This window comes from Talpa europaea (genome assembly GCF_964194135.1).
Source record: "Talpa europaea genome assembly, chromosome: 12".
Taxonomy (NCBI): Eukaryota; Metazoa; Chordata; class Mammalia; order Eulipotyphla; family Talpidae; genus Talpa; species Talpa europaea.
In genome coordinates, this window is record NC_140079.1 from 19,036,609 (window position 1) to 19,060,407 (window position 23,799).

A 23,799-nucleotide genomic window follows, 5' to 3' on the forward strand; every position below is an offset into this window, starting at 1 on the left:
TCCCCAGCCTGTGTTCTCATTTGTTAAGGACAAGTTATGGTACCAGAATCTGCCAAAGATCCCCTCTTGCCTCAGCCCTCTTTGCCAGGCCTCGGGGGCTGAGAAGAGTGACATCCAGAGTGGGGTGACAGCTCAGGCAGTGTACTTCTCGAACCTCGCTCTACCCTGTTCCCCCATTTATATTTTTTACTTGCTCAAGGGCCAGTGACCTCAGGTGTCACCCTTGAGGTTCCTGCCCCACCCCTTGTTGCAGACCCAGCCCGTGGTCCCCGTAGTAACTGCTGCATTGCCGTGGTTACATACCAATTGCCGCAGCTGCAGCCCCATCCGAGGTGCGTGCCACCATCTCTCCAGCCCAGGCCCCTGGGTGACTAGTGCTGGGGGACAGGACTGGGCCCCTGCTCCCTGCATCTCCAGGCCCTGCCACGCAGCCTGCCAGCACCCCCAGTCCAACCTCTCCCTTCCACTTGTGCCTTGCTTAGAGCCAGAAGGGATGAAACGGGGGAATCTAGATACCAGAGGAGCGAGGCACATGGACTGGCCGTCCTCGGGGTTCTCTGCAGGACTGAGGTGCTGACAGGGACGGAGGATGGTTCAGAGGCTCCCTGGGGAAAGCCCAAGCAAGAGAGGACGCACTAGAGCGGGAGGGCCCCCAATCCGGCTGCCTGCTCTCAGCCTCAGCAGAGGGTGGAAACGGAAAGCAGAGGACCAGGCAGCCAACCATCTGGCCTCAGCCCTTCACGCCTTAACACTAAGCCCCGCTCCCTGCCCTCCTCCTCAGCGCCGGCCCCATGGCTGCTGGGCCCGGGCTGGGTGTTTTTCAGTGTTTGTAAGCATCTCAGCAAAACAATAAAGCATTTGGAGTATGTTTGGGAAGCCAGGTGATGTGGGGCCGGGGCTGGGTTACATGGGGCGGGCAAGCTACGTTGTCTCACGAAGCAGGATTTCCACCTTATTATTAAATGTGCCAGAAAGGACCCGGGCCCCCAACCCATGACCTCAGGTCCTTACCTTGTCCCCACGCCGCTGGCTGGGGAGCAGGAAGACATGGGGTCTCGAGCAGTGGAGGATGAAGAGGCGGGAGCAGGCAAGGCTCATACAGATTTAATAGTTGGGAGCCTGGGGAGGTGAAGGCAGACCCAGCAGTGAGGTCCATCACTGTGCCAGGAAGCTGAGGAGGAGGCTGAGCAGGAGCGCAGATGCAAGGCAGTGGGGCTCGAGGAAAGCCATCTGGGTTCCTGACGTCAGCTGGTCACCATAGAGGTCCAGGAGGATCATGGCTACTCCGTTCGTCCAGCCAAACCCCGTCTGGAGAGAAACGTGGCCAATGGACAAGATGGAAGACTCCTCACCCCCGCCCCAGTCCTCGCATGAGGCTGTGGGATCTCCCACCAGAGGCACCGCTCAGGGTACTCCCCTTGGACCCACACACAGCGAGGTAACACGAACAGGATCCATTCAGGGGGCAAGCGAGCCATGGATGTGGGATGTCAGCCACTTACCTGAACTTCATACTCCCCTCCACCACCTGGCTGGCCTTTATCGATGTCATACTAGGGACAAGAGGACAGGTGCTAAGGTCAGGAGATACCCCAGTCCCACCACCCCAGTCCTTCAGGGGAAGGAAGAAATGGGATCTTCTTTGGAAGAAGCGGCTTTCCACAGCTGTTGCACCAGTTTTACATCCCCACGACCCGGCCCTCTGGGGAAGCTGGAAGGAAAGGCCTCAGCGCGCATCCATGCAGTGCCCAAGAATGGCCACCAGGTGCCGCTGCGGCGCCGGCCTGGACTTCACAAAGCCTGACGCTCCCCCCATCTCACCACCGGGAGGAACCCCCTGGACTGCGCTCGGCTCACCTTCTCATACATGGCTGACGTTTTGGCGTAGACGTCAAAGTTGGTGCGGATCCAGTTCTGGGCCAGCTGGAAAGCCACCTCCCGGGTCCGAGGTGAACGAGACTTGGCCAGACCTGGACCCCCGCCCCAGACACAGCCCTGAATCTCCAGAGCCCCCGTCCCAGGGGAAGCCGAGGCCTGAGCCTTCCTCTCTCCAGGGGGGACAGAGGCCTCCTGCCTGGAAGCCCGAGGCCAGCCTGCTCTTAATCCAGGGCTCAGGAAGGGGGGAGGGAAGCAGGCGGGTGGCATGAACGCTTGCTGAGAGGGGGCTGAGACGGCAGAGGAGCCAGAGAGGCCCATGCCTCCGCCCTCCTCACCCTCACCCGTGGGGCTAGGCCCTGGGGTGGGCCCCGTCCCCGCCTGCCTACCTCTGATGACCAGGTCCTGCAGGGGCGCCCAGGCATTGGGGAGGTCCCACTGCTGGCCTGAGTTCTTGAGAGAGGACGGGATGCCACGCTTGTACTTCAGAATCTGCTTGGCCTAGAAGGTGGCAGACAATACTGTGACTGAGCGCAGGCTGGCACGGGGACCCAGGCTGCTGAGCCCCCTGAAGCCAGATGCTGCCCTGGCTGGGCCCGCTCTTCTTGCCCACAGCTGCCCCCTGCTGGCGCCAGTGGGGCATCCAGGCCAAGACCAGGGAGCAGCAGTGGGGCGTGGCTGCCCCTGTCCAGGGGTCCCTGCTCAGTCAGGCAGAGAGCAGTGGGCCTGTCCCTGGGGAGCAGCCCCGCCCCGCTGTGCCCTCACCTCCAGGTATTTCAGAGCCTTGTCTGGGGCCTCTGGGTCTGAGAAGCAGCCGGCCCAGAGAGGAGCGAGGTTGGTTGGGTAGAACTCTGTGTTCTTCGTTCCAGTGTCAAGGTCATAGTCGAACCAGGCGCCTTGCTCCTCGTCCCACAGGACAGCCTGCATGGCGGCCATGCGCTGCTCCCGCAGTTTTCTGTACTTCTCAGCCTGGGAGGTGTCCCCTAGAGCAGACTGCCTTCAGGCTGAGTGACCAGGGCCCGGGGCCCCACGCTTTGAGAACTCTACGCTGGCCACCTCCCACTCATTCCAAGCGCTAAAAAATACCAAGCACCCAGGGGGCATCCTGCCTGGAGCCCAACACCTTTCAGGCTTCTAGGACCTGCCATTCCTCGGGAATGGCCCTGTATTGCTCTAGGACCTGCACTGGCCTGTTCCCCTGGGCGCTCCTCTGGGGGACACTGGCCCGCGGCCGTGGGGGCAGAGGGAGAGGGAGTGGAGGGAGTTTGAATGGATGAACCAAGGTGTCCTCTCAGGGGCCCTGAAAGGCCCTCCCAGTAAAAAATGGAGTGAAGCCAAGAGTGGGCTGTTTGCTTCTTGGCCTGGCCGCACTAGGGGTGGGGCTTGCACAGGCCGGATGCCCTTCCCCGGGGTCCTGCTTCCAGTTCTGTTGCCAAGGCTGAGGCAGCAGCCCAAGCGCACAAGCACCCCTGTTGTTCCCCGCCCTAGAGGGCGCCCACCTAGTCTGGAGTAGAAGCTGCTCATCAGCTCCTCCGCCTGGCAGAGGAAGGCATTGAGGTCGACGGGCACCAGTCTGCTGGTTCGGATGCTGCTGAGCAAGTCGGGATTGGGGCCTCCGACGAACCAGCGTGAAGAGAAGTCCCAGCCGGACTCGGCCCCTGCCTTGAGCTCAGCCCAGAGAGTCTCCCGTCTGTCTGTGAGGGTGGGGACGCAGCAAGTGGGGCCCGGCCCGGCCACTGCAGGCCCCCAGCACCGCCCAGCCTCCCTCACCCGGTAGCCACTCACCTTCCGGCACGGTGTCCGCCAGCTCCACGTCTTTGCTGTAGGACTCTGGCCTGGCAGGAGAGCAGGCAGCCTGGCACCAGGAGACTCTCCGTCCCTCTGTGCCCAAGCAGGAGGCTGAGCCCTCTTGGCCCCGCAGCCCCCCGAGTGCCCAGGGCTGTGAGTGTCCCCACCTGCGAGGGGGCCGACCACGGACCTCCCGCCGGGTGGGGGTGTTCAGATGTCCCAACCGTCATTACAATGAGCTCGGGCGCCCGCCAGCAGCCTCACCTCGGGCCCCCATAAGGGACGTGATAGCGATTCAGGACGTAGCTCTTCCCCGCCACGCTCACGGAGAGGCTCCTGTTCCGGGCCCAGAAGTCCAATTCCAAGGCCAGGGTCTTGATGTTGTCCCTGGGGTGGAGCGGGAACCCCCTCAGTCCAGGCACAGCCCCCCACGCAGCTAGGAGGGCTCAGGGCTGGGGGGGCAGACGGGCGGGGTGCCCACCGTAGGAAAGCCAGGTCCTGGGTGTGAGTCACGTAGCTGTGCATCATGAGGGTCAGGAGCGGGGGCTGGCTACGCTGCAGGTAGTAGACGCGGGCCCCGTTGGGGATGTGTCCGTATCTGCAGAGGACACGGGCTCATGCCGCTGCCTGGACACCAGTGCCCAGACCTGCCCGCTCTGTTCCCCTCTCCACTCTGCCCAGGGGTGCCCGCACTACCTTTGCACCAGGGCCAGGAAGTTCTGCAGCATGCCCCTCACCGTCCGGGGCATCTCAGACAGGAGCAGCCCCTCCACGACCCAGTAGGAGTCCCTGGGGGAGGGGACAGCTCAGGTGGGCCCTGCCCGCCGCCTCTGCCCCTCACACCCAGGCCACAGCCTGGTGCCCCCGCTGCTCAGGGCCCCCCCCCCACCCCAGAGCCTGGACCCCCGCACTCCCGGCCCCGCAGCCCTGGCCCCGCACCAGTAGTAGAACTCCACAAAGCGCCCTCCTGGCACGATGAAGGGGTGTTCCGAGTAGATCAGAGAGAAGCGCTCGGGCTGGCTGCCCACCTCCGGCTTCACCTGGAGTCAGGAGACAGGGCAGGGGAGCTGGGCCCCTGGGGCTGGGGGCTGGAGGAGGCAGGGGCAGCGGCGGGTTTGGAGCCTGGCAGCCAGGACCCCAGTTCTGGCTCAGCTGCTGCTCAGCTGGGTGGCCTTGGTCAAGGCCTGGGCTGCTCCCCGCCACGGCGGCCTCTAGGGTCCCCCACACAGCGCCACAGTGAGTGGAGGCCCCACACCCAGCCTGCCTGGCAGGGCCTCACCCGGCAGCCACCACAGTGGGACCCAGGTGGGAGCCCTTTACCTCCACCCACCCCCATCGCCACCCCCACCCCAGGCCACAGACTCAGGGTCCCCATTCTCTGCCCAGGGGTGGCTGAAACCCCAGCCCTCTCCCAGTGGGGCAGACATGGAGCCAGCGCACCAAGGGGCACCACGGTGGCACAGAGGAGGGCGGAGGCGTGTCCGTGCCAGGCATTGCTGTCCTGCGTGCCCTCTCCGGCCCAGCGTGGGTTCAGTGGGGCAGGGTCAGCCTGTTGGTGACCCAGAGAGGAGCAGAGGGCCGGGCCCCGGGGGTCCCGCCGGCCCTGGGCGAGGCAGCAGCGCAGCTAGCAAAGGAGCTGGGAGGGCCCTCTGTGCCAGGGAGTGCCAGTGCCCTGGGGCCGGGCGGGAGGACGGGGCAGGTGTTCCTGGGCAGCCCCAGGCAGACCGCTGCCCTCTCTGAGCCTCGGGCCCGGGACAGACCGCGCCTCAGCCGAGCTCAGCACGGGGCTCTGCGGCAGCAGCTGTGCTGGCCACTCCTGAGCGGAGACCTGGCCTGGGAGGCGCGGGGAAGAGTCAGCAGGGCAGAGAGCGACCCCCGCTGGCGTGAGGGGCAGACCAGGTCACAGACGAGGCTGGGTGTGCCCCCCCTCCCCTCAGAACGTCTTCCCAGAGCACGTGTGTTCAGGGCCCAAAGGTGGGGTGTGGGTATTGTCACAAAGCGAGTCCCAGTCTGTTCTGGAGGCAGTGTGGACCGCAGGCTGGATCCCCAGACCCCCCCCCCCCCGCCCCGGGGAGGCCAAGGACCAGATACCTTCTTGCCCAGGTCCTTCCAGAGCTTGTGCAGCTTCTCTGCCCAGGTTCGAAGGCTGGGGTCGGAGATGTTGTACAGCAGCTGAGGTCTGAAAGAGCGGGGTCAGGGAGGGGCTCTGCCAGGAGGGCCCCTCTCCAGATCCCTGTCCAGGGTGGTACCTCTCTCTCCAGTCCTCAGGGAGCCAGGGGTCCAGTTCCTGCCCCTTGACCAGGAAGGATTGGCTGACAAATGCCTTTATCTCGTCCCGGGGGATGCTGTGGTTGTAGGCGGCGGCCAGCTCGTCGAAGCGCTGGAGGATTTGGGCTGGGGAACAGGCAGCAAGGAGGGGTCAGGAGGACCCCATGAACCCCTCCCTGATCAGAGGCCCCTCTCTCCCTGATCTTTGCCCCGTCGCAGGGGGAGGATCAGGAGAAGGTGGGCCCCCAGTTACCCACCTGGATCCCCGCTCATGGGCATGTCCACAAACTCCTTGTCATCCCTGTAGAGCTTGGCCATCTGAACTTGGTGCAGGAGCTCCCCGTGGCAGTAAATCTGGCTGCGGAGAAAGAGGGGACCACTGACAGGTCAGGCCACCATGACCCCGTGAGGACAGAAGGCCGGCTGCAGCCTGGGGCACGTTCCCTGGGCTGGACGAGGGCCAAGCGCGTGGGCCTTGCGATGGTAGCCCAGGATGTTTCTGGATGCAGTTTATGTTTACACGCCATGTGGGGCACAGTTACTGGCTTGCTCTTGGGTGTTACTTCACTGCCTGTGACTAAAGGGCAAACTATTCCGGGAAGCTGAAATACCCACAATGCTTTGGGTGAGCTCAGAGCCAAGCTGTTATAGAGAAGGCTCCTTGACCTCTGAGAGCGCCAAAGAGCTCCTTGATAAACCAGAGCTGGTTTGCAAAAGCCCACGCCCCTCGGGAGCGGGAGGAAGTACTTTTCACGTCACGAGCAGGCGGCCTCTCTCCCTCGGGCCTGACCTTGGAAGAACTTGAGGGGTGTTGGGACCAACTCTACTGACCAGTAACAGGCCCCTTGCTTTGCTGATGGCCATTCCCAAAAGGTCAGTGTCTTGTCTGGAAGGCCACTGAGATCAGACAGGCTGACGGAAATCTTTGAGGAGGTAAGACTGCATCAGCTGAGTGGACTCAACTACCTGCTGTTTCCCTTGTGGCAAGAGAAGAATCGAAAGTCACTATACCCTACCTTTGGGCTTTTACTGCTGCATGGGCAGCTGGGAAGTGAAAACAAAACAAAACAGGGGCTCCCTGGTGGTGCAGGCGATTGAGCGCAACGCTGTGAAGCTGTCCGCGCAGCCTCTGCAGTGCGGGTTCAATCCCCGCCGGCCACGGAGATACCCATATGCTGGGGCAGACCTCTCCTGCTGCGCCCGCTGCTCCCCTCAGCAGTTTATTTCATCAGTCTGCCTGTTCTGTTCCCCGCTCTGTCTCTGGTGAATCCTCTCACCCTCCCGCACATCTGGCCTGTACCCCGGTTCTTGTATAAAAATAAATCTTAAAAAAAAAACCAGACTACTGAAGGGTTGCCCATGTGGCATCACTAGGGAAACTGAAGGGCATGTTAGAGGGTCTTTTCGTACCTGACTGTAGATGCCAGTGCTGAAAATAGAAGACGCTACACTGAAACCAGCTACTGCACCCCTCGGGACAGCCCACGGCTCCGCCCACAGGCCGGTGTTGAGTGTGCTGAATGGACAGCGATGGTGGGGTCCCCCTGAGCGTGCTAATTTGATAGAGAATTGGAACAGGGGACTGAAGCCTTTGTTGTCTAAAAATGGGAGTGCAAACTGGTCCAACCACTACGGAGAGCTGTGTGGAGATTTCTGGACCTACTAAACATAGAGCTTCCCTATGATCCAGCAATTCCACTCCTAGGTATTTACCCAAAGGACACAGAAACATCAATTCCAAAGAGCACCTGCACCCCTATGTTTATAGCAGCACTGTTTACAATAGCTAAGCTTTGGAAACAGCCCAAATGCCCAAAAATAGATGACTGGATCAAGAAGATGTGGTCCATATATACCATGGAATATTACTCAGCATTCAAAAAAGATAAACACATGCCATTTGCAGCAACATGGATGGCGCTGGAAGGGATCATGCTCAGCGAAATAAGCCAAAAAGAAAAAGAGAAATACCGGATGGTCTCACTCATAGCAGGAATCTAGAAAACTTAAATAAGGGACCAGGAAAATGAATAACTATAAGAAAGTGAAAATCAAAATCAACAAAAAACTATGAACCAGAGACACTCTATGGGGGGTGGGGGGCAGGGAGGAGAGGGATTGGGGTCAAAATAAGGGGGTTGCAATTTTATGGGGAATATAAAAATAAAATTTATTTTAAAAAATTAAAAATAAATAAAACTGATGATTTTTGGGGAAAAAATTAACAGAAAAAATAAATAAAATAAAATGGGGAGTGACAAAGGCGAGAAGGGCTGGTGACGCCTGCCCGAGTGTGTGTATCTGCTTTTCTAGGAACCGAGGGAGAGGGGGTGGGGAGGTTGCTGGTGGGAGATACAATTCTTCCCCTAACCCAATTATATCCACTTCCCACTTACATTCCCACCTGATACAGAGGCCCCAAGATCAGGCTGCCACTGGGGTGCCAGAAGCAGGGATGGTCCCCAAGCAAGAAACTGTAAGTCTCCTTTGAAACAGATGTCAGAATTCCTAAAGGCCTGATGGGCGACTCCTGCCTACACCCCATCTGGCTCCAGAGCGGCCAACATGAATGCAGCTGTGCAGACAGGTGGTAGGATCACCCCACAGCTGCACCTGCGTGACCCCAGCCTTGACAGATGGGCGTGGACTGAGGGGTCTCAGGCCAGGCTGGTATTGCTGCCAGCATTCTAGACAGCACAGTGGCCAAAATTTAAGCCCCTTCCAAAGGTGGACAATTTTGGTAAAAATCAACGACAACTGGAAAGAGCAGCGGAGGGTGGAGGAGTGAATGATGGGTAGACCACGAGAATGGGGAGCCCCACGTGACACGGGTGCCTGGGGAGCAGCTCAGACCAAGAGATGGATATCGTCTCTTAGCACCATCATGCCGGATGCCTGAGATGGTAAGGCCGTGTTTGCTGTGCCCGCCCTGGAGCCTGGCAGAGCTGAATGGAAGCCTGTGAGCTTGAGCAGCATCTTCCTTCGACATGATACGAGCTGGGCACCCTAGGTGCATGCCCGTGGCTTTTGGCTCCCAGTTTGCAGGTGCCAACTACTAATTTGGGAAAGTTGTGGGGAACTGCTTCCTCCTGGGTATTTGAACTGTCTGGTCCGCGACTCCTGGCAGACTAATCTCTGTGTAACAATAGGCCTTGAGGTCAAACGCCTAGAAAGGGCCCTGGCTGTAGTGGACAACACAGAGCACCGTGCCCAGCCCACTGGAGCTGTGCGCACACCTCAACCCCCCTGTTGGGCGGAACAGAAAGCCTTTAGCACAGAACAGGGGGGAAATGAGCTAATGGGATTAAAGCAGTAGACATCACACGGTACATCCAAATTCTCCGGGGGCACAGCCCCATCCCGAGACGAGGAAGGCGGAGGAGGCCTCAGAACACTCTCAAGGTGAGTGACAGCAATTCGGTTGTGACACCGGCTGCCTGGAGTCAGTGTGGACGCTGTAGGCTTCAGGGCATGGTCTAATCAAGCCCCCTCACTCAGCTCATTTCTGTAAGACACGGCGCGTGAGGTCTGAGTGGACCCTCAGAATGCCCATGTCCTCTCCCCTTGGAGTCAGGAAGCACCACCCAGCACAGCAGGGGTTCATGGGCCGGAAGCTTCAGTGGGCCCTGGCGCCAGGGTTTCATGTGGGTCCCACGACACGGGCACGGCCTTGCTGGCCTCGCCTCATGGGTGAGCTCAGTCTCCAGCCCCTCCTGTGCCTGGAGGTTGGCCGATACCCTCTAATCACCTGACCACCCAAGACACACCTGCTACTTGGCACTTCTACTAGCTTAGAGATTACTCCTGGGAGCTGAGGTCAAGGAAGGTGGCTGGGGCAGGAGGGTGGGGGCGGGCAAAATGGATAAAGGGGGCTAAAGAGGCACAAACTTCCAGTGACAAACCAAGTCACAGGGGTGTGCCGCACAGCGCGGGGTCACGGGCACTATCGCCAGTTTGAAAACTGCTACAAGATGGCAAATGTCTCATGGCCATGAGTTTACAAATGTCAAATCACTTGTATGGCTGAAGCGGAGAGGATGTGCACGTCAATTCTACTTCAATCAAAAAAAGATAAATTATTAGAAAATGGGTCACACTGGGCCTCCCTGGTGGCATGGGAGTTAAGTCTCCGTGCTCTCAAGCTATCGCCAGCCACTGTGACACGAGTTCGATCCGCGGCCAGGGAGATGACCCACATGGCACAGCAGACCTCTCTTGTTTCCCCTGCTGCTCCCCTCAGCAGTGTATTTCAGTCAGTCTGCCTGTCCTGCTCCCCACTCTGTCTCTGGTGAATCCTCTCACCCCCCACATCTCTGGTCTGCACCCCAGCTCTTGTATGCATAAATGAATCTTGAAAGAAAAAAAAAAAGACAGTCTTTAAAAAAAAACTAAGTGCCATTCTACAAATGTTCTGTTGGACTCTGCCCTCGGACACGCTTGCTTTCTCTGCGCTCATCTAAGTTATTACAGGGAAACCACTGATAATGATATTACAGGGAAAACACTGATAACCACTGCGACAAGTAACTCACTGTGGCTGGGGGACCTACTTCCACTTTGGGGGCAACAACCTAAACAAAACACTTGGTCATCTATTATGCCGACTCTCTGAAATCCCCGTAATATTGCACAGAACAAAACCCTATAACTGGGGGTCTCCCTGGTGGCGCAGGGCTTAAAGACACAGCTCGCGCTGCAGCCAGCCACTGCAGCATGAGTTCGATCCCACATGGCGCAGCAGACCTTTCCTGTCCCGCCCACTGCTCCCCTCAGCAGTGTATTTCAGTAGATCTGCCTGTTCTGCTCCCCACTCTGTCTCTGAGGAATCCTCTTACCGCCCCCCACCCTGCACCTCTGGCCTACACCCCAGTTCTTGTATTCATAAATAAAATCTGTTTTTTTTTTTTAACTGCCCCGACGAATGACCCCAGGCATGTTCTTCCCCCCTCAGCCCCCCCCAATTATCCTTGGCAAGTCCTATCATCTCAAGCGTCAGAGTACATCCCATGCTGAACCATTCCTCACTTTCCTGGGTCTACCACCAGGTCCCGAGCCCTGGTGTTCTCTTCTCAGGAGCCTCCTTTTCTCCCCTGGCCTGTTCCCACTTCTGCCTCAACTACATGAGCCTTCTTTCCGATCCTTCAACAGCAGCCTCACGTGACAGAGTGCCTGGGCAGCTCAGAGCAAGAGATGAATATCGTCTCTTAGCACAATCATACCACATAACCAAGATGGTGAGGCCGTGTTTGCTGTGCCCGCCCTGGAGCCTGGCAGAGCTGAATGGAAGCCTGCGAGCTTGAGCAGCACCTTCCTGGGGGACACTTTGCACTGCAATTTCCACGCCCGGGCTGTCTTCTCCCAGACCCACACAGGGAAGTTTCCTTCCATAATTCTGCTCAAACATCAGCTGCTCAGAGGAAAATTCCCTCCCCGTCCCACTGGAGACACCCTCGCTTACCCCACCAGCAGCTCCCTGACTTCACTTTACTTGTAATCACATTGTTATTTACCGTCATTCATCACTTTCCTTGCTGAGGTAAGGCCCATGAAGGCAGGGACCTTGCTTTTCCTGTTCACTGCTGCCGCCCAAGGAGAAGCTAGAGCTCCACAAATCCATGTTGAATGAGAGAGGGCAATGCCCTGTGAGTCAGGGAGGCCGGTCCCTGGTCTCTATTATTTGGAGATAGAAACTGAGGCTCAGGAAAGAGGTTTGACTTGCCCAAACGGAGGCCAGAGGTTCTTCTCAAGCTCCTAGGAGCTCCCCTCACATCCATATTAGGGAAACTGGGTAGAAAGTTTTGGAGAACGACCCTGGGAAGAGTGCTGCCCAGTTCAAGGAGCAGCAGGCGGGAGGGCAGAGGAAGGGCAGCAGGGACAGGGGAGGGAGAGGAAGGGTGGGTTCTGGCCAGCAGGCTCCTCTGTCTTTCCCCAGCACTAACATTTAGTGCACCCACCGCCTCACCCCCCCACAGCCTGCTACTCAGGAAGTCTAATGCACTTCCTTTCCTCGGAAGTGCACCCCCACCTTGCCCCTAAGATCTCACAACCTCTAGACCCCAGACTTCCTGCCCCCTGCCCAGCCACCTTCTCACCCCTACCTATCACAGGGAGGTGGGAGGGCCTGCTGGGTCCCCAGCACCAACCCCAGCAGGAACAGTGGGAACAGCAACCTCATCTTCCCAGGCATGATGGCTGAGTGAGCAAGTCCAGGCACCTCTGCTCCCTGGACACAGGCTGGCACCCCTGCTTAGCCAAGGCAGCCAAAGTCCATATTTGAGGCGTGGCCACTGAAGAGGCTGTGTACCTGGTCTATGCATGGCCTGCTTGCCACTCCTACTCACAGAGGTCTCCCTGAACCCACTTTGTACTTTTTCTCCTCTTCTGCTTCAGTCTCAGCTGTTGCCACCTGCTTGGGTGCTTCCCTCAGAGTCCTATGGTGGGGGTAGAGTGGGAGAGTGGGCTTCTGAGTGTGAGGGACATACTTAGGCCATTCATTCATGAGCCAGATGCCCAAACTATTACCTGGGGAGGATACCATTCCCATTAGCACTTCAAATGCAGTGATTCAAGATTCTGTCCTGAGTGCAGCATGATACTTGCAATCACCTCTGAGAAATGCTGTGGGGGCCGGGAGAGCATAGCCATCCGGTCTGGGGAAGAGCCAGGAAGACCCAATATAGTCATGACACTGGCAATGGGTTCTGAAGGTCACTTAGAAGTTTGCCAAGGGATGGGCCTCCCCTGGTGGCGCAGGCGGTTGAGCACAGCACTGTGAAGCTGTCTGTAGCCTCTGCAGCACCAGTTTGATCCTGGCTGGCCGGCGAGGGTACCACATGACACGGCAGACCTCTCCTGTCGCGTCCGCTGCTCCCCTCAGCAGTGTATTTCGTCAGCCTGCCTGTTCTGTTCCCCGCTTTGTCTCTGGTGAATCCTCTCACCCTCCTGCGAATCTGGCCTATACCCCGGTTCTTGTATAAATAAAAAAATAAATAAATCTTTAAAAAAGGGGGGCTGGGAACCACACTACTGTCTGCAGAGCATACCTTTCAGGGAATATGAGCAACTTGGCCTGGGCCAGGTAGAACACGGGGTTTTGTACAGGGGTAAAGGATACTAGTTAGGCTGGATGGGCCCCAGTAGCCTTGGCCAAGTCAAGGAGGCAGTAGGTTCGCCAGTGAGGTGCCTGCAGAAAAGTTGTGAGTGGATGCAGCAGGATTAGATTTGCTCCAGGAAGCGCCCCACCTTGGCATTAGGGAAGTGGAGTTGAAGGGGCAGAGGGAGGGTGGGGCCAGGAGGCTAATAGGAGGCTGTTGCTTTGATCCAGGCCTAAAAGGACAGCGGGGTGGAGGGGCCTGGCACAAGGGCAGGGGCATTCTGCCAGCCCCACCTTTTGAGATCGGTGATGGCGTGGCCTTGCCTTTGTGACTCACACTTGCTTTTCATGGGCCCGAACACATTTGCCGGAAGACAGGTGGACCCAGTCCTGTGCTTCCCCTGACAAAGCCCCCGTACCTCTCCCGAAAAGTCACCTCTGCTCTGGTTGCCCACCTCCTTCCTGCTCTGCCTCCATTATTCTTGGATTTTTTTATCATGAATACAAATGTATATGAAATTTGCTGTGCCAACCATTTCTAAACAATTATATTGAAATTTCATTATATTCACAATGTTATGGCACTAGCACCATCACCTATTTCTAAACCTTTTAAAAGATCATCCCGCACATACACTCTGACATCCAGCAATAACTCCTCAGCCCCTGTGCCCCACTAGCCACTAACCTACTTTCTGGGTCTAGGACTTTGCCTATTCTAGGTACTTCACATAAGTAGAAACGCCATATTTGTACTCTCTGTCTGGCTTAGTTTGCTTAGCATACTGTTTCAAGGTACATCAGAATACCATATTTTTAAAGGTTTAAAACATTCGGTTGCATGAATACACATTGTTAATTCACCTGTCAATGGACCCCTTGGGTTGCTTCCAGGAGGCGCTTTGGCTAGTGAGGCTATGCGGCTACAAACACGGGTGTTCAAGTCCCTGCTTTCATTCCTTTCCATCTATAGCCAGAAGACTTGCTGGGCCATGTGGTAACTATATTTAATTTCTGAGGAAGGGGTAGTCCGTCCTCCACAGCAACTGCACCAGTTTTACATCCCCACGACCCGGCCCTCTGGGGAAGCTGGAAGGAAAGGCCTCAGCGCGCATCCATGCAGTGCCCAAGAATGGCCACCAGGTGCCGCTGCGGCGCCGGCCTGGACTTCACAAAGCCTGACGCTCCCCCCATCTCACCACCGGGAGGAACCCCCTGGACTGCGCTCGGCTCACCTTCTCATACATGGCTGACGTTTTGGCGTAGACGTCAAAGTTGGTGCGGATCCAGTTCTGGGCCAGCTGGAAAGCCACCTCCCGGGTCCGAGGTGAACGAGACTTGGCCAGACCTGGACCCCCGCCCCAGACACAGCCCTGAATCTCCAGAGCCCCCGTCCCAGGGGAAGCCGAGGCCTGAGCCTGCCTCTCTCCAGGGGGGACAGAGGCCTCCTGCCTGGAAGCCCGAGGCCAGCCTGCTCTTAATCCAGGGCTCAGGAAGGGGGGAGGGAAGCAGGCGGGTGGCATGAACGCTTGCTGAGAGGGGGCTGAGACGGCAGAGGAGCCAGAGAGGCCCATGCCTCCGCCCTCCTCACCCTCACCCGTGGGGCTAGGCCCTGGGGTGGGCCCCGTCCCCGCCTGCCTACCTCTGATGACCAGGTCCTGCAGGGGCGCCCAGGCATTGGGGAGGTCCCACTGCTGGCCTGAGTTCTTGAGAGAGGACGGGATGCCACGCTTGTACTTCAGAACCTGCTTGGCCTAGAAGGTGGCAGACAATACTGTGACTGAGCGCAGGCTGGCACGGGGACCCAGGCTGCTGAGCCCCCTGAAGCCAGATGCTGCCCTGGCTGGGCCCGCTCTTCTTGCCCACAGCTGCCCCCTGCTGGCGCCAGTGGGGCATCCAGGCCAAGACCAGGGAGCAGCAGTGGGGCGTGGCTGCCCCTGTCCAGGGGTCCCTGCTCAGTCAGGCAGAGAGCAGTGGGCCTGTCCCTGGGGAGCAGCCCCGCCCCGCTGTGCCCTCACCTCCAGGTATTTCAGAGCCTTGTCTGGGGCCTCTGGGTCTGAGAAGCAGCCGGCCCAGAGAGGAGCGAGGTTGGTTGGGTAGAACTCTGTGTTCTTGGGCCTCCCTGGCAGCACAAGGGGTTAAGATGCAACACTATGAAGCTATTTCCGCAGTCTCTGCAGCACGAGATCCATCCCCAGCCCGCCAGGGAACAACCCACATGGCGCAACTGACCTCTCCTGTCTCGCCTGCTGCTCCCCTCAGCAGTTTTTGTTTTTGTTTTTGTTTTTGTTTGTTCAGTAGATCTGCCTGTTCTGCTCCCCACTCTGTCTCTGGTGAATCCTCTCTCCCCCCACACCTCTGGCCTGTACCCCAGTTCTTGTATGCATAAATAAATCTTTGGAAATAAATCTGTGTTCTTTCCAGCGTCAAGGTCATAGTCAAACCAGGCACATTTCTCATCCCACAGGACAGCCTGCATGGCAGCCAGGCGCTGCTCCCGCAATTTTCTGCACTTCTCAGCCTGGGAGGTGTCCCCTAGAGTGGCACTGCCTTCAGGCTGAGTGACCAGGGTCTGGCACTTGGGCCCTAGAAGCACTCTAGGAAGAACATGAGGGAGGAGGGGCGTATCTCCTTCCAACCCCTCAGCTCCCTGGATCCTTCCCCAGCCTGGTCTGTCACCGCCTGGTCTGCCCCTCACGCCAGCGGGGGTCGCTCTCTGCCCTGCTGACTCTTCCCCGCGCCTCCCAGGCCAGGTCTCCGCTCAGGAGTGGCCAGCACAGCTGCTGCCGCAGAGCCCCGTGCTGAGCTCGGCTGAGGCGCGGTCTGTCCCAGGCCCGAGGCTCAGAGAGGGCAGCGGTCTGCCTGGGGCTGCCCAGGAACACCTGCCCCGTCCTCCCCCCCGGCCCCAGGGCGCTGGCACTCCCTGGCACAGAGGGCCCTCCCAGCTCCTTTGCTAGCTGCGCTGCTGCCTCGCCCAGGGCCGGCGGGACCCCCGGGGCCCGGCCCTCTGCTCCTCTCTGGGTCACCAACAGGCTGACCCTGCCCCACTGAACCCACGCTGGGCCGGAGAGGGCACGCAGGACAGCAATGCCTGGCACGGACACGCCTCCACCCTCCTCTGTGCCACCGTGGTGCCCCTTGGTGCGCTGGCTCCATGTCTGCCCCACTGGGAGAGGGCTGGGGTTTCAGCCACCCCTGGGCAGAGAATGGGGACCCTGAGTCTCTGGCCTGGGGTGGGGGTGGCGATGGGGGTGTGTGGAGGTAAAGGGCTCCCACCTGGGTCCCACTGTGGTGGCTGCCGGGTGAGGCCCTGCCAGGCAGGCTGGGTGTGGGGCCTCCACTCACTGTGGTGCTGTGTGGGGGACCCCAGAGGCCGCCATGGCGGGGAGCAGCCCAGGCCTTGACCAAGGCCACCCAGCTGAGCAGCAGCTGAGCCAGAACTGGGGTCCTGGCTGCCAGGCTCCAAACCCGCCGCTGCCCCTGCCTCCTGCAGCCCCCAGCCCCAGGGGCCCAGCTCCCCTGCCCTGTCTCCTGACTCCAGGTGAAGCCGGAGGTGGGCAGCCAGCCCGAGCGCTTCTCTCTGATCTACTCGGAACACCCCTTCATCGTGCCAGGAGGGCGCTTTGTGGAGTTCTACTACTGGTGCGGGGCCAGGGCTGCGGGGCCGGGAGTGCGGGGGTCCAGGCCCGGGTGGGGGACCCTGAGCAGCGGGGGCACCCTGGCGTGGCCTGGGTGTGAGAGGCAGACACGGCGGGCAGGGCCCACCTGAGCTGTCCCCTCCCAGACTCCTATGGCGGGGCTGGCGGGCCTGGCGCAAGGGTAGCGGGGGTGGCGGGTACCTGGGCAGGCGGAGAGCGGAGCCTCGGTGGGAGCTGGCCTGGGCTGGGCACTGGCGTCCAGGCGTGGCCTGAGCCGCATCCTTCTCGGTGTTCCGACATAGCCCAACCTGGTGGGCGTGCTGTGGGCGACCTGAACCAGGTTGTTCTGATGGCGACTCCGGGAGCCAGAGACAGAACCAGGAGGGCGCTGCCTGGCCTGCCCTGCAGGAGCCCGACAGCCGGGAGCTCGGGAAAAGCACCCTCTGAGGGGGCTGAGCAGGGAGGCGGAGGGGCTGCTCGAGCGGGCTCGGCAAGCTCCAGCTGCCGCTGAACTCAACAGCTGTCTGCAATTTCACCCTGGAACATTCTTTGTTTTTAATTGGGCCTTAAAGACCCTAGAGGAGCCCGGCAGGCACAGGTGTTACCAGTGACCTACTCAAGAAGTCAGAGCTGTGGGGGAGGGGGCGAGGGTCCGCACCCCACCTTTGATGGTTGCAGTACTTGCAGGGAGCCACCCCCCACTTCTGACCCTCGAGATGAACAGCTACGTGACTCACACCTGGTCATCACTCTCCTCCGGGGGGCACCTGCCGGTGCTGCTCCCAGACCCCCAGTCCTGAGCCCTCCCAGCTGTGTGGGGGGCTGTGCCTGGACTGAGGGGGTACCCGCTCCACCCCAGGGGCAACATTGAGACCCTAGCCTTGGAATTGGGCTTCTGGGCCCGGAACAGGAGCCTCTCCGTGAGCGTGGGGGGAAGAGCTACGTCCTGAATCGCTATCACGTCCCTTGTGGGGGCTCCAGGTGAGAGGTACCTGGTTTGAGCATCATGATGCCCGCCCCCCCACCCTCAGGCAGGAGGACCACAGCCTCCCCACCTCGCAGGTGGTGACACTGAGTGGGTTGGGGCTCAGGAGAGGAGTCTTGTTCTGTGTTCCGGGGACAGTGGGCCCCACGCTGCACGCCCCTTGCCCAGCGCCGTCCCACCCGCCGTCCCACCCACAAGCTGTGTAAAGACCTGCCCGAGGCTGCAGAGGAGGTGGCTCGGATGCCCTGTGGTGCATCCCCACTCTCCTCAGGTCCAGCCCCCTCCGGGACACCCCTGGGCAGGACAGGCCGAGAGGCAGTGGAAGCTGGCAGGACACCCCTGGGATTTCGCGGCTCGCATGAGCAGGGACTTGATGAGCTTGTCCGGCTGAGAGGGAGCGTGGCAGGGAAGGGTGGGAAGCAGGCGGGGGACACTCCATAGGAAAGCAAACCTGGGCTTTGCTTCTGTGCAACTTCATCTCCAGTGCTGCCGCCTCCTCTCCTCTTGAGGCCAAGAGCAAGACAAGGATGCCTCAGTCCCCTGCCCCCTCCCCTGCTCAAACCACAGCCACCTGTGGATCAAAACACTTTTTTTAACCCTCAGTTGCCTGAAAGTTGTGCATGGTTGGACTGGGCTGAGTCAGGAGGCCGCCTGAACACTTGCTCTCAGATTTTGCACGTTTCTGTATTTCTGCACATGACAGCAATGTTTGCAAAAAGGGTGTGAAGTGTGCATCTGGGCCTGGCACCAGCCTGTTGCAGCTGCTGTGGCTGCCTCTGCCCACCCAGGCTGCCCGTCCTCTTATTCTCACCTCAACCACCGTGACTTCCTCTCTCCGTGGGAACAGGGCACAGAGCTGGGGCGTCTGCCAGGTCCAGGCCCCTGGGTATCTCCCTGCCCAGCCAGGAGCTGGGTGGCCACAGCCCAGTATCAGCAAAATTCAGATCCCCAAGGGGACGTCAACTCAGCCAATACGTTTCTCCACACGGGTCGTCATCAGCGGGATTGGCAATGCTTGTGAGCCTGCAAACATGAGTGATGTTTTAAATCAGAACCTGGTCCCAGGACGTCTGTACCATGACCAGCAGCTCACACCACCCTCCCAGGTCATTGTATATAAGCAGAAGACTTTGTTCCCCATTAGGGTTTACAAATGCTAATATCCAAATGGGTGAAATATGTTGGGGATAAAGAAAATAACCATAACTGTGCAAGGCGGGGTGATCCATGGAGGCCCCCCAGTCTTGGGAAGTGCTTTCTGTGGAGTGACCTGAGGCAAAGGGTGGCTACTGTGAGGAATGTGGGTTCCTTATTTGCTAGATCTTCCTAGTTCTTGAAATTCATATTTTTTTTGTGAAATATCCCAATATTTAAGGGCCTCAAGGTCCTGCATGTAAACCTTGGAGTGACTGCTGTGTTGGGGGCCGGGGACGGGGTGAGGAGAGCTGACCACAGCAGGGCCTCTCCTTCCCACCGCGACAGGGCCCCACCTGGAGTGAGACCTCGGCCCAGGACACGGATTCTCAAATCTCTGGGTGGCTCCTGTAGACTGACCTTTAATACTGTGTAGACATCAAGGGAGCCTACAAATCAAAAAAAGTGAAAGAATACTGTCATGCGTGGAAGAAATCTACAGACTCACTGTGGGTGTCTCATAAACATAATGCTGCCTCTTCTCTGGATTTGGAGGGGGCTCAGCCCGCCGCCCCCAGGGTGTCTGTGCTCCGACCTCTCTTGAATGTCCTCACCCAGACCCCACCTCCTGGCTTGTCTGCCCAGTCCTTCCTAACACATTACAAGGAGGGGCATCATCCGTGGGAAAAACACTTTAAATATTTATTTGGCGTTGATTTCATGAGGAAGTTGCAGGCTGGGTGGGAAGGACTGAGTAGGGGACCTGGAGACAGAGCTCAGCCTTTCTTAGTTCTCAGTAACTCAGCTGCAGCCCAAATTCACATTTGGCAACCGCCCCACTCAGCTGTGACTAACTGGACCCCCCATCTTTGGAAGCCTGGGGTGAGGGGCAGATTCTCATTGTCCCTCCCCCAGAGTATTTCTTTGAGGAAAAACTACCATTTTCCTTCTGAATGTGTAGTCCAGGTTTTTTAAAAAGTTTGACTTCCTGTCTCCCCTGTAGCCAGGGGTGGCCAGGGACCCAGTTCTGGAAACGAGATGTAAATGAAGTTGCTGGAAGGGACTCCTGGGAATGCTCCTTAAAAGGGAAAGACTGAGTCTGCTGTGCCCTTTGCCTTTTCCCCTCCTTCCTGCCTGGAGCACTGATGAAGGGCTTTGAACTGCACAAGCCAGCGCGTAACCACAGGGCAGTGAACCCGAGGCAGAAAACCAAGTGCTTATGAGGACAGCAAGGCAGCGAGGTGGAGCGAGGGGACCCTTTGAGCCACGACAGCCTGGGCTCCCCGCATGGAAGGAAACTGTTGTGCCCGCAAGCACAGGGAGGGTTCACTATAGATTAGGGCAGACCGACAGAGTTCCAGAACTCTCAGTGGATTTTCCAAGCTTTAGTGCTCTCTCAGGGAACCAGGTACATAGGCATACCAGCAGGGGGAGGCCCCCCAAAATCTTAACTCTTTCTCTGGGCTCTCTCTGGCATTCTCCCGTGGTTTCACCTCTCCTGTAGTCACTCGTCCTCCCATAGTTGTCCTTATAGTCCTGGCCTCCAGGCCCAGGTGTGCCTACTTGACACGTGCTGCCCTCATGCTTCAGGTGTCCACAATCAGGCACGCATGCCCCGTGCCCACGCTCCCAAGTGCCTTCTGTATTAGCATGATCAAGGCTGCAGGTGATAGCAGCAGAGGCTAGTGGTGCAAAAAGCCTGATTAATTCATTTACCTTACAAAGACAAGCCTCAGTTGTTAAACCACTGCCTTTCACATTTCTGCCACTTTCAGTTGAAGGGGGCGGTGCTGAAATGGACTTCAGTTGAAGGGGGTGGTCTCTGACAGATCCTCCTTCTGAGGTCTCTTCTCAGAACATTTTCCTTCATTCTCATTACATGGCTGGCCCTGTTCCAGGGTCCCAGGAATACTGCAGCTCCCCCTGGCTAGCCTGACCTCAATTCAGCTCTGGGTGTGAGGGGAAGATCCATCCATCCATCCATCCATCCATCCATCCATCCATCCATCCATCCATCCATCCACCAACTAGCAATCATCACTTGCCATCTATATCATTTATCTATTTGTCTATGTACCTATCAGCCTCTCCCCCCATCCATCCCCTCTTTGGATCCGTACCACACTTCCCCTGGCCCTTGAGGTGCTGAAATGGATAAATGGATTCGAGGACTTTCCATATGTCCTGTCCATATAACAGATGATGCTGAGCAGGTGCATTAACTGCCTTCCTCGCACTTGGAAGTCAAGTCCAGACCCCAGCGTTTTCACAGTGCTGGTGCCAATAGTCTCAGGGGCAGCGAGACCAGCATGGTGTGTGATGTTACTTGAAAGTAACACTCCCAGCTTCCAGAGTGCTGACCAGGTTCTGTTTCATGACCTGGTTATAAAGTGTTTGATCTACAAGAACCTGTTAAAAGGGCATGCGCAACACATGCCTTCCTATATTGTGCTATCATAATAAAATCACATGAAAATGTAAAAGAGCCCATCAGCCAGCTGGCTGTGGTCCCTTTGGAGGGTACGTGGGCAGCATGTGGTCACCTCTCAGCACACAGTGGACAGGCACAAGGGCTCTGACCCAACTGAGGAACCCAAACGTGAGACCAAGTGTCGTTCTCTCAGAATAGCCGTACACCTGCAGACAAGCGGTTGCTGTTGTGGTGAGAAGTAGTTTAAAAAACAAAAGAGGAGGTCAGGAACCAGCTTGCCTTGTATATGGCAGCCCTTCACTGCTGTGAAACTGCGGCCGGTCTACACCACCCACCACTTTCCTCAATCAGTGCTGGGCAAGCCCCCACCGCCTGCCACCTGTGTCTAACCCCAGAGCCCCGCCTGGACCACTGAGGCTGCTTCTGCGGGGGTAGGAGGGAGGTGTCTTTGAAACACTGACCTGCTTCTGCCACACTTGGTCTCCATGGGTGAAGGCAAATCATGTGATTTCTTTGAGCCTTAGTTTCCTCATTTGTGAAGTAGGGATAAAATCTCTTCTGGAGACCCTCTTCCCCCTTGAGTCCATTCAGCTCCTCGGGGGCCAAGGGAAGGTTGTTCCCTTTACTTAACCTGTAGCTGACAAACACTCCCCGGTGCTCCAGGGAGGGAGGGTGGAAGGTGCTGTCAGCCTCCTGGAGTTTCTCCTTGTCAATCACCACAGGCTGCTCCCTCAAGGGTCCTCCGCTCTGAAGGCCTGTGACAGAACTGGAGCTGCTGAGTTTCCTCAGGTTGTTAGCTGAATCATCTCCATATGGTTGTAAGGCTGGGTCTAGGGTTCCTCTTTTTCCTGGCTGTCAGCCAGGGGTGGAATCAGGTCCTGGAGACAGCTAGTGGTTACTCCCATGTGTGCCTGTCCAGAAGCACTCTCCTACAGCTCACTTCTTCAAAGCTGGCAACAGAGAGAGTTTGAGTTTCTGAGAGGGCCTAGGCATTCTTTCAAAGACTTCCACCTGTTTAACTCAGGCTTATCCATAATCTCCCCCCTTTTTTTTAAAAGATTTATTTATTTATACAAGAACCAGGGTACACGCCAGATGTGGGGGAGGGTGAGAGGATTCACCAGAGACAGAGCGGGGAACAGAACAGGCAGACTGACCGAAGTACACTGCCGAGGGGAGCAGCGGGTGAGGCAGAAGAGGTCTGCCGCCCCATGTGGGCTGCTCCGTGGCCGCTGGGGATTGAACCTGCACTGCAGAGGCTGCGGACAGCTTCACAGCCCTGCGCTCAACTGCCTGTGCCACCAGGGAGGCCCCATAATCTCCCTTTTGATGACTTCAAACTCACCTGTTTGGAGAACTTAATAACATCTGCCAAATCGCTTTACTTTTGTGATATTCTTTACCTTGTCATATTCTACTGACAGGAAGCAAGTCACAGTTCCCACCCACACTCAGGGTAAAGGGACGACACAGAGTGTGACCATCAGAATATGGGAGCCCTGGGTCCTGTCCCGCCACCACATATTTATCTTTGTATGTCATCACGTCTCCTGCCATACAATGTTACCATCCTTACAGCATCCTACCCTATGAACGTACCATGATTATTTATGCAATTCTCTGTCACTTAACACTTAATAAAACATACGCATTTAAGTCCACCCCTCCCCGCTTTTTTATCACAAACAATGCTGGAAAGAATGCCTTTGTACGCATGTCCTTTATGCACAATGCCATTACTTCCTGAGGATATTTCCCTCCACCCCCATCATAAAGTGAAGCAACAGTGGGCAGAGATGGGGAATGGTGCCTTTGACATGCTAATTCATAGTCAAATGCTGCCCCACATTCTGGAAGGTACGTGCTTGTGGGCCCATCCTGTCCCTGTTGATACTGGGGAAGAGTTTGCCTCTCTAATCTAATGCCACACATGTACGGGTCTTGATTGTGGGTGACACAGAGACTGAGAGTTCTCGTGAGGTGAAAGCACTGGCCTTGTGCTGTCCCAGAGCACAGCTCCCACCTACCCGAGTCCCCTCCAGAATGGGTGACTTCTAATGGCATGAACTGGCTGACAAAAGACCTCCCGAGTCTCCCAAACAACTTCATTGCATTCCTCAGAGGAGACCAAATATAATCACTTCCCAGCAGGTGATCCAGGTTCTATGGAACAGGAGGATTAAGCAATTTGGGGGTTCCCCTTTAAGAAAAAGAATCACATCGTGAACAGAGTTAGGGGCAGGGCCTCTGAAGGGACCCATCTTCCAGAGGGAACCTGAGTCTGAAGAGCCACTAACTTAGAGGGAAATCTGCCCTGCTTGCCAGGGCTGGAGCTTCACCTGCCCAGAGTCCAGTTTTGTTTGTTTCCCTATGTGTTGATCTAGTTAGCATTTCTTCTTGGCTTTTTAAAAGAGTATTAAAATTTAAGAATTGAGAAAACCTCCAATAAAAGTCATCTTTGGCAAAGCTGCTCTAGTTTTAACCCTTTCCTACTCAAATCGCTAACAGGCATGACAGGAAAACCAAGGGTGCCAAACCACACTAGCCTGGCTTGTAGTGCAGAGCCGGGGGAAGCGAGGAGGGTGAT

The 23,799-nt window shown here is 57.4% G+C and overlaps 1 protein-coding gene across 1 annotated transcript; it reads right to left on the reverse strand.

Annotated features, from left to right (window-relative positions):
• Positions 1 to 1,155: 1,155 nt before the first annotated feature.
• TREH (trehalase) lies at positions 1,156 to 12,118 on the reverse strand (the record flags this gene model as incomplete). The annotated part of the gene is made up of 15 exons (XM_084249842.1): positions 1,156 to 1,308; positions 1,503 to 1,553; positions 1,858 to 1,970; positions 2,265 to 2,376; positions 2,641 to 2,858; positions 3,375 to 3,565; positions 3,657 to 3,710; positions 3,928 to 4,050; positions 4,145 to 4,261; positions 4,360 to 4,452; positions 4,603 to 4,703; positions 5,755 to 5,842; positions 5,913 to 6,057; positions 6,189 to 6,289; positions 12,030 to 12,118. The coding sequence occupies 15 exons, from the start codon at positions 12,116 to 12,118 to the stop codon at positions 1,156 to 1,158; spliced, it is 1,749 nt and encodes a 582-aa protein (XP_084105968.1).
• Between the last annotated feature and the right edge of the window lie 11,681 nt (positions 12,119 to 23,799).